The sequence below is a fragment of the Nicotiana attenuata genome, unplaced genomic scaffold (assembly GCF_001879085.1).
Source record: "Nicotiana attenuata strain UT unplaced genomic scaffold, NIATTr2, whole genome shotgun sequence".
Classification (NCBI taxonomy): Eukaryota; Viridiplantae; Streptophyta; class Magnoliopsida; order Solanales; family Solanaceae; genus Nicotiana; species Nicotiana attenuata.
Window position 1 is genome coordinate 17,486 of NW_017670402.1, and position 14,738 is coordinate 32,223.

The window sequence follows — 14,738 nt, forward strand, 5'->3', positions numbered from 1 at the left end:
TTTCTTTTGAAGATTTCTCAACTTGGACTTCTTTCGACTTGTCATTGTGTAATTTAGTTCTTCTCTCTGAAACTGTAGTTGCTGATAAACCTGCAAAATCTGACTCCGCTTGAGTTATTTGCAACGAGAAAGAGGACCCATCAAAATTGAGAATTTTGGTGGGTATACCTCTGGTTATCATCTTGTGTGGCGTTGAATCCGACATTGGAGAGAAAAACCAAAGCTTCCTGGTGAGTAAACAATACCAATGGTTATTGTTTCAGAAACAAACTAAAATCGGTATGAAAATTTTAGAAACAAAATAAGGATATCAAAATCGAAGAAGTAAACTTACCAGGAGTATACAAATCGGCAGTAAAACAGTGATTTTAGCTAGATTTTGAATGTTGGATTGATAATGGCGGAGAAATAGAGAATTTGGGTGGGAGAAGAGTTATGAAACGTGGGTTTGTGGGAGAAGAGAGTAAAGTGTATGCAAAAAGAGAGAGAACGTGGTTAGAGCACATATACGGTGATTATGTGAGAGAAAATACTAAAAAGGAGAGAAAAAAATATTATTTAGCATATATGGTGCCTTAAATGTAGGATGTAACTATAATTAGATATTTTGCTATAAAGGATAAAAGGTATTTATAGGATATAATATTTTAAAATGGTATTTATTTAAAATAAATAGGGTACTAAGGTTTTTTATAGGGTGTAAAATTTCCTATTTTGTTACATGTTTAGTTAAGTTGACTTGGACAATTTTTATTACGTTTAATTTGAAATTAAGTATCTTTTGAAAGATGAATCATAAAATAAAATTTACAATATGAGTAATTATTATTTAATTTAAAGCTCCACATATTTTGATAGATGAATTCCCCTAAAAGCAATGATGGTGTAGAATGTTTGTTGGGTTGGAGAAGAATTTGAAAATGAAATTCACTCATGTTGAAAAATGAAAGACCTACTATGTGACAAGAACTTCACACCTGTTATGTTTTACTATTGAAGCAAAGTGATAGAGAAACTTAAACACCAAATGAATGTGGCTGCCTTTATTCAATTAAATTAAAAATAAAACTTAAAAATTAAATTCATTGCCCCTTTCCAACTCCCTTCTTCTCTCCCCTGCATATTCCCCGCATCTTAAAACAAACAAACTCTTTCAGAAATTTTCCTAAATTTCCCACTTCTCCAATTACACAATTGCCCACGTTTCCAGTCCTTACTAGTTGTCTCAGCTGAAGTCGGTCGGAGTTCTCTGGATCTCGCCGGAAAATTTTGTCTTCCGGCAGACAGTTCCCGCCAAGAAATTATACATACTCTAACTCCGTTTAAATCACTTCTTTCACAGGTCAGTTTTTTTTGTTTTGTTTTTTTGTTTATGAGCAATGTTGAATTTTGTTAAAAAAAGATTGAGATGTAGATCTATTCGAAATACGTTGAGATGTTACATTTTATTGGCTTTTGTTAATTAAAATGGATGTTACATGCTTGATCTGTGTCGAATTCAATACTATCTGGATATGAAAGTTGTTGTCATGCAAAAAGATGTGATTTTTTTTACTGGTTTTATAGTGAGATCTATTAAATTAATTTCCATAAATTTTGCGTTAAAAGTGATTTGGTTGATCTCTGATTTTGATACCAGAGAGAGGTTAAGTGAGGGTTTATACTGCTGAATAACTTCATTCAGTAAAAATTGCAAAAGAACAAGTGCATTTTGTTCAGTAAGTTACTTACTGGGCACTGCCCTTTATATACTATGTATGTATGCAGATGATGTTGTCAGTGTCATGATTTAGCTTTTCTATTTAGTTGCAGTTGAGTCACCAGCTGTAGACCATTGGTTAGTGGATTGGTTATATGGCTTCGTCATAGTAATGTTTCATGTGTGGTTATCTCTGTCTATGTTACATGGATTCATTTATGGGTATGTATCCATTATAGGTGTGTGCATACCATTACTAATACATCAAGTTGAATATGCATTAAGTAACCACATCCTAATTACACCGATTTGACACAGGGTATGTCAAGGGGAATGAATGATCCATGTAATATGGGTCTTTATATGCAGCAGTTGCAGTTTGGATTGGATTGTAGTTAGTTAAAAAGGTTGAGAATATTTAAGATCTGGATGACCTGTGCATGTATTTCATTTGATGTGCTTAAGCTGTTTGAGCTGACTATTTTAGTGAATGGTAAATGAAATAGTCTTAGAAAGATGAAGGTGAGCTATATGATCCTTCATTCCTGATATTTTAAAGATATCTGACAAGTAGAACTAACAGAATTTTTTCTCACGATGTTGCCTTACTTTATTTTCTTGTTTGCCCTTTCAATGTTTATTCTAATATATGGTGGTTTTTGTACTCACAATGTTTCTTGTATTTAGGTGAAATTTCTTTAAATCTGAAATATTAAGCAGTTGACTCATGAAGAACGGTATGGCAGAATGCGCTGTCTGTCATTCCAAGCTTGTTTCTCCAACTGTAAAAACTATTTCAAGGGCATATGATCGACACAGAAGCAAGATTTCATCAAAGCAGCGTGCTCTTAATGTCCTTTTGGTTGTAGGAGATTGTATGCTGGTTGGTTTACAGGTAGCGGCCCTCTTCACATGTTAACTGTTAACTCATCTTCTTTTTAGAGCTCAAAAAAAGTTTTGTTTTTTTGCATGCAAATGATAATATCTTATGTGTAAACTGGAAACTTATTAAGCTACTTGAATTCGTGTGGATTGTGCTCCTTTCCCAAACAATCACCGTTATTTGGTACTTGTTAAAAATTTCTGCTTTTCTATTGAATGTAGTTAACTTATTGCTGTTATCACATATCTATAGTCACTTGCTGTTATCAGCAAGGCATTCAAAGTTTCTGCTTAATTATGAGAAAGACATAAGTCTCACTCAGTATTTATTTCCGTTTTCAGCCTGTTTTAGTATTTATGTCAAAAGTGGACGGAAAATTCAAGTTTAGTCCCGTAAGTGTCAACTTCTTGACGGAGGCGACAAAGGTCGTCTTTGCAATACTAATGCTTTTAATCCAGGTACACTTTATTTATGTTTTTGGTTTTACTCATAATATTTTCTTCATATATTTTCTTTTAGAAAGCTCAATTTATATGTCTTGTTGGATTGTTTCTGTAGGCCAGGCATCAAAAAGTTGGAGAAAAGCCACTTCTTTCAATATCCACATTTGTACAGGTAAAATGTTATTGATGTGAGTGTTGTAACTGCTCTTAGTTCTTTATTGCTCATCATGTCCATGTAATATCATCATTCTTGCATTTGTTCTTTATTATAGTATAAAGTTTGCAAGTGATGCAGTATCTGAGGAGCCAGTCTCTCAGTTGAGTCCTCTTCTTACATGATTAACCTACCATATGTATGTCATTAAAGATGAGGAAGATGCCTAGCCTGGATGATTGTCTTGGACAAAGGGACAAATGAGTTGTCGCTTTTGGGTGCAGACAGCCCGAAACAGCCAATCATCAATTCAAATTATGTGTATGAACCTGCAAAGAAGAAAGATATCATGAGTTGTAAACTTTTTACCACACCTCCAATAGAGTTAGGCAAAGCTCCCAGTTGGGGGCCACACGTGCAGGAAGGAAATTTGAGCTTGATGCAAACAGATTGGGCCTTCAAGCATATAAAGTGTTAAGAAAGATCGAATTAGTGGTCTTACGGGAATTCACATCGTGAAGAGCTGCTAATGATATCATGCAGTAAACAAAAGGTGCCTGGCATGCTGTATATAGTTTATATTGGATAAACGAACTAAATGCTTCTCTTCACTGGGTATAGTCTACTGAGAAGAAACTTCAAGAAATCCTACAATTCTAGTTGCATATCAGGATGCCCTCATTTATTCATTCCACAGAAGGATCAATATATTGCTGTGAGTTCTACCTCTCTTCATAACAACATCCCAGGCTCTAAAGTATTGAATATTATCTACAGAAAAGGAAAAAAGAATAAACATAACGTGGTGAATAAGGATGACGACACTGAGTTGATCCATAATGTGGAGAATAAGGATGAAGACACTGAGTTGATCCAGAGACGCTTAAACTCTTTTAGTATTGTCAAAGTATAGTTTTATTGGGACAACTGCAAAAGACATGCCTAACATTGATATAATTTGGACCAAGCTCGGAAGTTGGAACCTTCTCATATTTCTACATAGTCTCAAACTGCCATGTTTTATCATAGCTAAGTTTTCGTGGACCGAGCTCGGGAGTTGGGCCCTCTTCATATTTCTACATAGTTTCAAGCTGCCAAGTTTTGTATGAGTTTTGGTTTTCTCCCAAAGATAATTCAAGTTTGCACACTTGGCTGGAAAAAGAAAACTTCAACCTTTTTACCTAGTTTTGTTCCTTTTGTTTCACTTGTCAGTTCGTCTGATGTGAAATGGAAACATCCTTTAAGTTACTAATTGATGCTTGCAAATACTGGTTTTCCTCTTTCTTAAGCTTCTAATGTGACCTAAGGTCCACAAACAACGAGACTGAGTCAGTGAGGGGTGGGGAGGAAAAAGAAAGGAAAAGTGTAGCATACTTGTTGAAAGACCTCCAGTTGTTACCTTCACAGTTGTGTATGTAGTTGGCAACTTGATAAATGCCAGTGAATAGCTCCGGTTGAGTCAAAGAAACAGTTTGTACATACTTTTGACACCGGCCCGGTGTCAATTTATGAAAGTTTTGACTTATAATAGAACCGAAGACTTCTGATTCCTTCTAGATTGTTGACTGCATGAAAGCTTCCACTTTTCTTTGTTGCAGTGTCAGTTGCATCTTAAAATTGACTAATTCTTATCTGCATCCTGGTTAACTTTTGTTTTCCTTCACCATTCTATTAAAACCGCTACTTTGCACCAATCTATTTCAGCTTCTTCGAGAATTGAAATATGTTGTCAGTTTGTATAGCTTTCAGATTCTATGTTGACTGCTTGATATCTGTTCTGTGTGACTGAAATCTTACTGGCTTGACATGCATTCATTAGTTAGTCGTCCATTGTATTTTTTGTACAAACATGCTACTAACATTTAACAGGCTTACTATTACTTGATAATTTCTCATGACCATTTTATATTTTCTTCAGGCTGCACGAAACAATGTGCTTCTTGCTGTACCAGCACTACTCTATGCCATAAATAACTACCTAAAGTTCATCATGCAGGTACTATTTGTTGCTGTTCTTGTCAGTTCTCTGAGTGATTATTCCCATTGTTTTGTTATTTCGTCCAGCATGGCACATTTTGTCTCTACGTTTTTTCTTGTACTGTACATTACTAGAAAGTTGGAATAGTGTCTAGTTTCACCCATTCATTCATCGAGAATAACAGGTCTGGCATGAGAAGAGTTGCTGTCTCGAACTTTACTGTTTGTCTCAAAACTTGGGATATATCCAGTACTAATTTCTAGGATTACATAATGACTTCTGGGCTAGGGAGTTGGATTTTTGCCTCAAAATAACAAATCTTGAATTCTGCTTCAGTAGTGATGATTCCATAGAGATTGTTATTTCTTAATAACTAATACTCAACAAATCAGAGGACTATTCTGGTTTTGCAAGAATGCTTCTGTGCGCAATACTTCCTGCTGGCTGTCGCTTTGTCCTTAGCACGACTAAAAATTCCAAATAAGAGAGGCTGCTGAAGAACCAATTACCATTGTTTAGATGCCCTACTGGGTGAAGGTCTGGCATGTGTAGACTTGCCATGCCATGGTGCTGTAGGAGACAAGTGACAGTCTTAACTCTTTCTGCTTATGGCTAAGATGTAAACGGAGAATTAAATTCATCTTTCATAACTCTGTTTTGGTTAATGGATTCTTTGCCCTATGTCCCCATTTGCTTTAACAGTTATTGAGACACCTCTATAAAACTTGATTTGATGTTTGGTTTTGAAGATACTGAGTCATGTATATATATTTGATTGACTGTTCTACTCCTATTAAGATCTTTTCACTGTTCAATATAATCTTTAAGTCCTAGCTTGCTAGCTACCAGACTATACACTGGGGATTTTCTTTTACCACAGTTCTCCTTTTTCTTGACATGTTCCCTCTAATATTTTTGTACAGTTATATTTCAACCCAGCAACTGTGAAGATGCTAAGCAATCTGAAGGTAACTGCTATAGTTGACCACTGCTACAACGTATCATCTGATTGTTTTTTGCTGATTTTCTGCTGAATTCTTCAATTGCTTTACTGACACTGATTGCTTTTCTTTCTTTTGCACAATCCCCTACATTTTGGTTATTCCAGATTAGTTAGTCGCGTATTTGATCTCAAACATGAAGCTATGTATCAAGGGTATCGTTAGAATAATTACGGTACTAATTTTGGTATCAATAGACAGGTGTTCCATTGTCATTTTTTATTGCTGTACCAATAATACCAGCATTTGTGCTACTTCACTGACTTAGTATGGAATGCCAATAAGTGTACTAGCAATGCATGTGTTAGTGCCAACCATAGGAAGAAGAACTCGGTTACTCATCTTGGATTGGATTAATAATTTTATGCTGATCTACGAATGAGCCTTCTATTTGATTTATTCTATACTTCTTCAAGTCTCCATCATCAGGGGCATCAGGAGTTTCATTCTTGACAATCTCATGCTGATCCGTCGATTAGCTGATATATAAAAAAAGTTACAATTATAATTTTTTTATCTTAATTTATAATTATTATTGATCTAATTATATTTAATCACAAATTGTGATAAATAAATATTTGACTGGACAAAGTGATGTAATATCAAGAGCTCATATGTATTCTAAATTATCATTTGGCTGTGATTGAGTTTAGTCTGAATCATGGATTCGCAGTTCAAGATGATCAACAGTAAACCTATTCCGTCATAAATACAGTGTAGGTAAATTCAAATTAGCACAATCCAACTTCATCCCTGAATTCAGCCAACTTTGGATTAAGCCTAAATTTAGATCAACTTGCATCCAATATATCACCAGCTAGTTTGGGTTGAAGCGTTATTGTTATCGCCATTGTTTCTTGATCCAAATCTATCCTGATTAGATTCTGAAATTGCTCCCATTTAATCTGTATTATGGAGGCTTCCAGTGTAAATCACTATATATCTTCTTGAAATTTTAAGCAATATGGGCTGATAGTCTGTGTGGTACTCTTTCGAAACAGCTTGCAGTCTTTAGCAGGTGGTTAAATCTTCCTTTGATATTATGAATAAATCTACTCGTGACTGGACTTTAGAGAAAAACTAGATATCTCATAATTGCTAGATTTTCATATGCATATTTTTCTTTTGTTAGTGGTAAAAGGAAGAATGCTTCTAGTAATTTGGTTTCTGTTATAATCATGTTAATCTTTCCCTTGTTCCCTTCAGTAAAACATGGAAAAGCTTGGAGCATCCATAAAGTGCTATATTTAAGTTCTCTTAGGAATTTTTGAGGTGGTTATAAATTTTCTCCAAGATAATATTATGCACAAGGGTCGGACTCAACTAGTCTGCTATTCCTTTATTGGGTAATCTAGTGAAAGAAAGTTCTTTTAGCATCTATTCTAGAATGTCTAAAGGTATCTGTCTGAATCCTTTTTACATGGCCGAAAAAATGACTACTCTTTTTTGTTCACTTTTCTCTCTCCTTGAATATTACATAAAGCCAAAAAATTTATTAAGGTGGTTATTTCTTTTCGATACCTGAGACTTTACATATCAATTGATGAGTATCTTGGTTTCACTATTATATACCAGCAAAAGGATATGTCTCAGAATACTTTCTTGGATATTATGCTCCGGTAGAACTTTTCTTTAATTTTTATAATATTTGTTTCTTTGTTGACAAAGTGCAGGTTCTGGTTATTGCCGTGCTTTTGAAATTTATCATGAAACGACGATTTTCCATAATTCAGGTTAGTGGTTTCAAACTAGTAAAATAAGCTGGTGTTGCAATATTGATTGTGAAGGCAGGAAGGAGCGAAGCATCCTGTGTAACTTCTTGCAGGATGATAGAAGTTGTATACCCATATAATAGGACTTATTATGGTACAGTGGGAGGCTCTTGCTCTGTTGCTAATTGGGATTAGCATTAATCAACTTCGATCGATTCCTGAAGGCACCACTTCTTTGGCTCTTCCAGTTACCACAATTGCATACATCTATACACTGATTTTTGTAAGTAATTAAAAGCTTCTACTACCAATTCATTTTTGTTCTGTTATTTGAAGAGGCGTTAGTGAACCCTTGGACATCATTTAAGATACTGGCTAAAGAAGGGTTTTTCACACAGGTAACTGTTCCTTCTATGGCCTCAGTATTCAATGAGTATGCTTTGAAGAGTCAATATGACACTAGCATTTATCTCCAGGTAACTTCACCATGGTTGGTTATCATTTCTCTTATTTATTTATCAGCAGAATGATCTGTGGTTAGCTTGGCTCATTATTTTCCTCTGCCTTCTTTCGCGGGACGATTGTTACGTTTGAGTGGACATAACATTTTTATATACCTGTACTTAAGTACTTATTGAGTGCCAGTTTACTACAATGTTTGAGACTTCGAGCATTTCTTTTCAGTTGATGCATGTCAGATCTTGTCTCTCGAGCAATATAGATTATGCGAATTTCTCTATTCATAAAGGGTGGACGTGGCTTCTATCAGTGCCCTCTTCCTGAACCATCTGACATGTTACTGTTTAACTTGCAGAACTTATTTCTCTATGGATATGGTGCTATATTCAACTTTCTCGCAATTCTTGGGATTGCTATATTTAAAGGTAATGGTGTGATTCTGAGGGTTTTCCTAGAAATCAAAATTTGGCACATGACAAGGCAAATAATAACTGACTTAAATAAAAATGCTCTTGAGGTTACTGAGTTCACCGACATTGTTACTTTGCTATTTTAATCTCATTATAGTGCTTAGATCCTTGCTTTCATGTTTTATCTTCAAGTAACTGTTACAGTTATATATACCATATTATTACACCTGCCCTGGATTAGAATGTACTGCCAAAGAAAACCTGCAAAATTGCAAATGACATTACTCTCTCATGGTGTAAATCATATTACTAAGCGTTAATATCATAGTGGTTGAAAATCATATTACTAACCAACATAGTGGTTGCAAAATCATATTACCTCTTAGACAAATCATACTAGTAAATCTCTTAATGGTAAATACAAAGTTTTATAGTTAGGGAAGCAATCAGGTGTATATATCTACTTTGATAGGAGTGGTTATAGGGAACCTCATGATGACATATATGTCTATGTTTGTAACCAGTGCAAAAGTTCTGCCCTTGTTTTAAAAAACTTCTCTGAAATACATTAGGAAAATTGTGGTAAACAAAATCCCATGCTGGTTTTTCCGTAGAGGTAATTGAAGTGGCAACATTTTTTTTTTTGATAAGAATTGAAGTGGCAACATATGAGATCATGGATGAAGCCAATCCTACTTCAGACTACCAATCGAAAAATGATCTTACTTCAGAGCAAGGCCTTTGTTGGACAATATTTCTCCAGCCCTTGAAATGTTTCTTCTGAATTTTTCAGGTCCTAGTAGCTTGGATATATTTGAGGGGCATTCAAAGGCAACAATGCTTCTAATTGTTAACAACGCGGCACAAGGAATTCTGTCTTCCTTTTTTTTCAAATATGCTGGTGAGATTATCTACTCAATATGCTCCACCCTTTCTTTTTGGCTCATCATATCCTCCATTAATGGGATTATATTATCTTTGTATTAAGCTCTAAGCCATCTCCTACTTTTAACAAGAAAATTTTCTTTTATGGTATTCTACTCAATAACACAATTTGTTTATACCAGATACGATTCTGAAGAAGTATTCGTCGACCGTTGCAACGATATTTACAGGCATAGCATCTGCTTTGTTGTTTGGTCATACACTGACCATAAACTTTCTTCTTGGGATTTCTGTTGTTTTCATCTCAATGCACCAGGTACTAAAATTGAGAGAGTTGTCCCTTTGATATTTTCCCATTTTCTCTTTGGACTGACCATATAACTTTGATACTTCAGTTCTTTTCACCTCTTGCAAAAGTTAAAGATGACCAACAAAATGGGACATTGGAGTTGATTGATGTCGGGGAGAAGCATAGGTACTTACTTTACCGGTTAAGTATAATGTAGAATTATGTCTCAGCTGTAACTTGTCTTTCCTTGTCAGCTACTAGTTCTTAGAGTAATGCTTTCTGTATCCTATTTTCGTTCTTATATATGCACACCGAGTATGTGATAGGAAGTAGGTTGTGATGGCTTGCTCCTGGTATGTCTGTTCGTTTAATATGTTTGTCTGGTGGAATGAGTAGAGTAACATGATACTACTCCAACTATAGCCTCTTATAGCGGATGTAGTTCTGCACCTAATTCAGCTGCTACTCCACCCAAGAGGGCAAAATAGCACTGAAAGTTTCTCTGTGATACGACTTATATCGTGTAATTTAAGTTTATATCATATCATTGAAGTACTCTTGTCGTTAATTTTTTTTTTACTTTTAAGTGTCAGAGTTCAGATGTATCCAATTTAGAGAATGTGTATGGATTGATAGCTCCCTGCATAGCTGAAGGGCTGCTTCTCTCTCTTTTTTTTTCCTATTTCTGCAAATATTATCTCCTTGTTGCTTGATATAACGAATGATGGCCCTTTTTCTCAAAATAATTAAAAAAAAAGTTACAAGTTATTATTGGCATAAGGTCCTTTGCCATGCAAGATATGTCCCAGCTTCACTTACTAAGACAACAAGCCATACTTCAATTACTATTATTAGGTGATGATTGGCATTGGCCATACTGTGTACAGAAGCATTCAAATAACTTCTGTTTTTAGGCTGTTAACTACTTCGTGAGACCTCAATTGTGCAAGTCTTTTTTTCCCTTGCTTTGAGTTAGCCAGAAAGCTTTACCTGCTATTTGCCAAGTGCCAACCATAACATCAAATTCATCTATTAAAAGATGGATCTGAACTAAATGCTAAAAAATTTAGGTGTACATCACAGAGATGCATGTTCACCCCCTCGTACCCCTTACTCACCTCCAAAGTTTAAAAAGATGCATCTGTTAATACTTCCCTTTTCTGTTGTTTTTCAGCTCTAAAGATTCATCCTTCGTAAATATGGCAGCAGGAGCAAATGAGGAGGTATGGATTTATTTATCAGAAATTTAGATGCCGAGTTTTCACTGTATTTCCTAATACAGAATTCATATTAATTTCTTTTCCAGGCTAGTCATCTAGTAGGACCTGATGAAAGACAGCCACTTCTTCCAAGATGAAGTTATTTGAACTGTAAGTCTGCTAGTGTCTCTATACTTTCTGATCCAAGTTTTTAACTTCGATACACATAAATTAAGACCATTTTCAGAGTTTTTATGATTTATGGATGTCTCTTGGTTGCACTTCTTATTCGCGAACTTGGAGAGCTGCGAAGCATGTTGGAGGACTAAAAAGAAGACTAGGGTAGTTTGGTTGGTACCTCGGTCATCTCATGGAATTATTTATCATCCTGTTTTTCTTTTTATTTTGATATGTATGAAAAGAACTAAACAAGAAGAATAAATAATTTGACGACCAACTGATGCCAGTAATTTTTATATTATTTTATACGTATTAAGGAACTGTTTATATCAAATAAATCTGAAGTTGAGTACAGTAGATAATGCTGCTTTCAGTTAGCAATGATATTGATGAGACATAGATATAGATACCAAGAAAGTATGATGTCGTAGACGTTGTCAGATTGCAACTATATTGAATGATTCACAGTTAAAGTGCATCATGTACCACCAGATTAACATGAGAACTTTATCCTGCATGTCTTAGTATTTGTTCATCTGCAATTCCTGATCTCATATGGTGCTTATTTTATTGTTATTAGACCTTTTTCTTCTGTGAATACAAGCTGCTTACCAGAAAATTGTTATTGTAGGTCATTTCTAGGGCATTTTGTGGTGAGCATTTACAGGGAGTGTAGAATATGAGGTCATTCAGATTAATATCCAGAAGAAATAAAGAAGAATGTTCTGCTGTTTCTCTTTTCTTCTCTCCAAAATTTGGTCAATCCCTCTGTGCTTCACGGGTCTTTCATCTGGAGAGGACTATATGTTGATGAAGGAGTTTTAGGTAGGCAACAGCAATATAGTTCTCCTGCAATACAAATACGTGTGATGGACGTTGTATAAGTTACATACCACTTACAAAAAGACATGTAGTGTTACATATTGATTTTCTTGTAAACAGTTGACAGATATCAATTCTTTCATACATTCTTGTAATCAAGTGAATTTTGATGATAGAACTGTGCCATAGAATTTGTGATGTTTATTTTCAAGAAGGATGTTGGTTTATCCTGGTTTAAAAGGCAGACGATGGTTCAAAATATTGGTAGTTTCCCATCTGTGTTAAATTATGCTCATCTCTGCCTCATGAAAATCTCCGAATTTGGATATAATGTGCCTATAACGTAGTCAAATTAAGAAGGCGAGATTCACCATTGCAGTTTATTTTTCATTTTTTAATTTCAAGCAAATTGTTGAATGATTCTTGAATTGCCATCCTTGTTAGTTCTTCTCGTAATACATATGTGTATGGGCATTAATGCATAGTTATCCGGTCTTTCACTTGGACAGGTCGTATTTTATGCTCAAATTCCAGTCTGTTCTTTTAACTGAATGGCCACGTGAAATATTCAGTTGTTCAAGTGAAGTTTGCACGTAAATGACAATATTGGGTCTTTAGGAGTCTAATCTTTTGTCTATCCAATGGACACTGTTCGGGCAGAGTTTGTAGGTTGATCAATCTTTCTGGTTGATTGGACAACCAAATTAGTTATATATATCACGTTGATATCCTCTTTGTAAAGAGGCTTCAACTGTTAGGCATAGTACAACAACAACATATTCAGTATTATCTCACACCGTGGGGTCTGGGGAGTGTAGTGTATGCCCAGACCTTACCCCTACTTTATAAGGATAAAGAGGTTGTTTTCAATAGACGCTCGGCTCAAGAAAACAATAACAACATACCTAGTATTATGCCATACCGTGAGGTCTGGGGAGTGTAGTATGTACCCAGACCTTACCCCTACTTTATAAGAATAGAGAGGTTGTTTCTAATAGACCCTCGGCTTAGGAAAGCATGTTAGGCATAGTACAACAATATGAAAGTTTGATTTTTCTTTATTTAAGCTCACGTTATATTTTTGGGAGAATTACATCCCTTGTCACTTGGCCCAACAACCCATCAGAAAATGGCTATGTTTGAAGCCCTTACCCAATATAGCCCAGGTTGTACATAATCTGAAAATTAATTTTTACCGGTTAGCCCATCCCTTTTTTCTTCGTTCTTCTTCTCCTTTCCATGTCAGCCTTTGCACCACAAAATTTCTCTACTATTGTTATTCTCCTTCAATTCTTTTCCGGATTTCAATGGTTAACTAAGGATTTGAAAAATAAAAGTCATCATTACAAGTGGTTCGAAGATTCGATTTCAGAAATTAAGTTTTCCGATTTGTTAGTTATTTGGAATGAGTGTTGTCTCAATTGATTGGAGTAATTAAGATGAGTTCAAAACTCAAATTTCAAGTGATTTGGAGTTGATTGAGGCTATATTTGAGTTAAATTTCAAAAATTTAGTTTTCCGATTTGTTAATTGTTTGGAATGGGTGTTGTCTCAATTGATTGGAATCATTAAGATAAGTTCAAAAATTTAATTCCAAGTGATTTGGAGTAGATTTAGGCTATATTTGAGTTAAATTTCAGAGGATGCCCAAGGAAGAAGAAGAAGAACACGTGAAGCTCCATTGATAGGATTCCTTTGTATAATAATATATAATATTGTATAAATAGTATATAGTGTATAAACACAGCTTATACACTATTATATCCAAGGTTGATACATTTTTTACAGGCATTTGGTGAATTTCTCGTATTTTCTTCTTCTTCTTCTTCTCATTCTTCTTATACACCTATATACATAGTGTATCAAGAATACTTTCACTCTGTGATTATACATCTTTATACACTTTTATACAATTATATACATACTGTACCTCTTTGTATAAAAGTGTATAACATTGTATAAATATGTATAAGCATCGCTGACGAAATTTTTGTTCACTTGCAATTCTTGTATAAAACTTAGTCCAAATCTCCAGCAAATAACTTCAAACTTTGTATACAACCTACTTAGACTATTTCTAATAAGTTCAAACAATACCCACTCCAAATTTCTCACAAAATCATAGCCGAAATTTAACAAGATTAGCATTAAAGGAGATGAAATTTTAGGTTTCTCGCGTCTGTTTTTGCGTTTTGCAGTTGTGATAGGTATGTATAAACCTGAAGATATACAAATTTTTTTTAAAAAAACAGAGAAGTATTGGTTATGGAAGAAGGCACGAATGAGTGTTGACTGAATGGGGAACCGATTTTTCTTTTCAGTTTTGTTTGCATATAATTCTTTTTCATTAATTAAATTAAATATTTATGGGTGAAAAATGAGGAGAGAGCTATAATAGGGGTAGGTAGGAATAAATGAGGTTATTATAATTAGAGGGAATGAGAAAAGAAAAGATCTTATTGATATTTGGCTAGACATTTGCAAACTTGTAACTGGGCTAAAATAGTGCAAGCTTAACTTATGGAGTGCATTATTCTGTAATTTTGTCTTAATTTTTCTAAGTTGCTCTATATGATAGTACAAATTAAGATTGCTTCGCAACATGGACATGGATAAGTATGATA

At 34.7% G+C, this 14,738-nt stretch overlaps 1 protein-coding gene across 1 annotated transcript; it reads left to right on the forward strand.

The window, feature by feature from the left end:
• The first annotated feature begins 1,006 nt into the window (after nt 1-1,006).
• LOC109238906 (CMP-sialic acid transporter 3-like) lies at nt 1,007-12,375 on the forward strand. Its single transcript, XM_019405395.1, has 16 exons — nt 1,007-1,342; nt 2,387-2,594; nt 2,924-3,040; nt 3,141-3,197; nt 5,098-5,175; nt 6,081-6,125; nt 7,832-7,891; nt 8,031-8,153; nt 8,269-8,346; nt 8,685-8,754; nt 9,533-9,640; nt 9,807-9,940; nt 10,020-10,099; nt 11,088-11,136; nt 11,220-11,283; nt 11,924-12,375. Exons 2-15 carry the CDS (start codon nt 2,427-2,429, stop codon nt 11,268-11,270), a joined length of 1,218 nt encoding a protein of 405 aa, XP_019260940.1. The 5' UTR covers nt 1,007-1,342; nt 2,387-2,426; the 3' UTR covers nt 11,271-11,283; nt 11,924-12,375.
• The last annotated feature ends 2,363 nt before the right edge of the window (nt 12,376-14,738 follow it).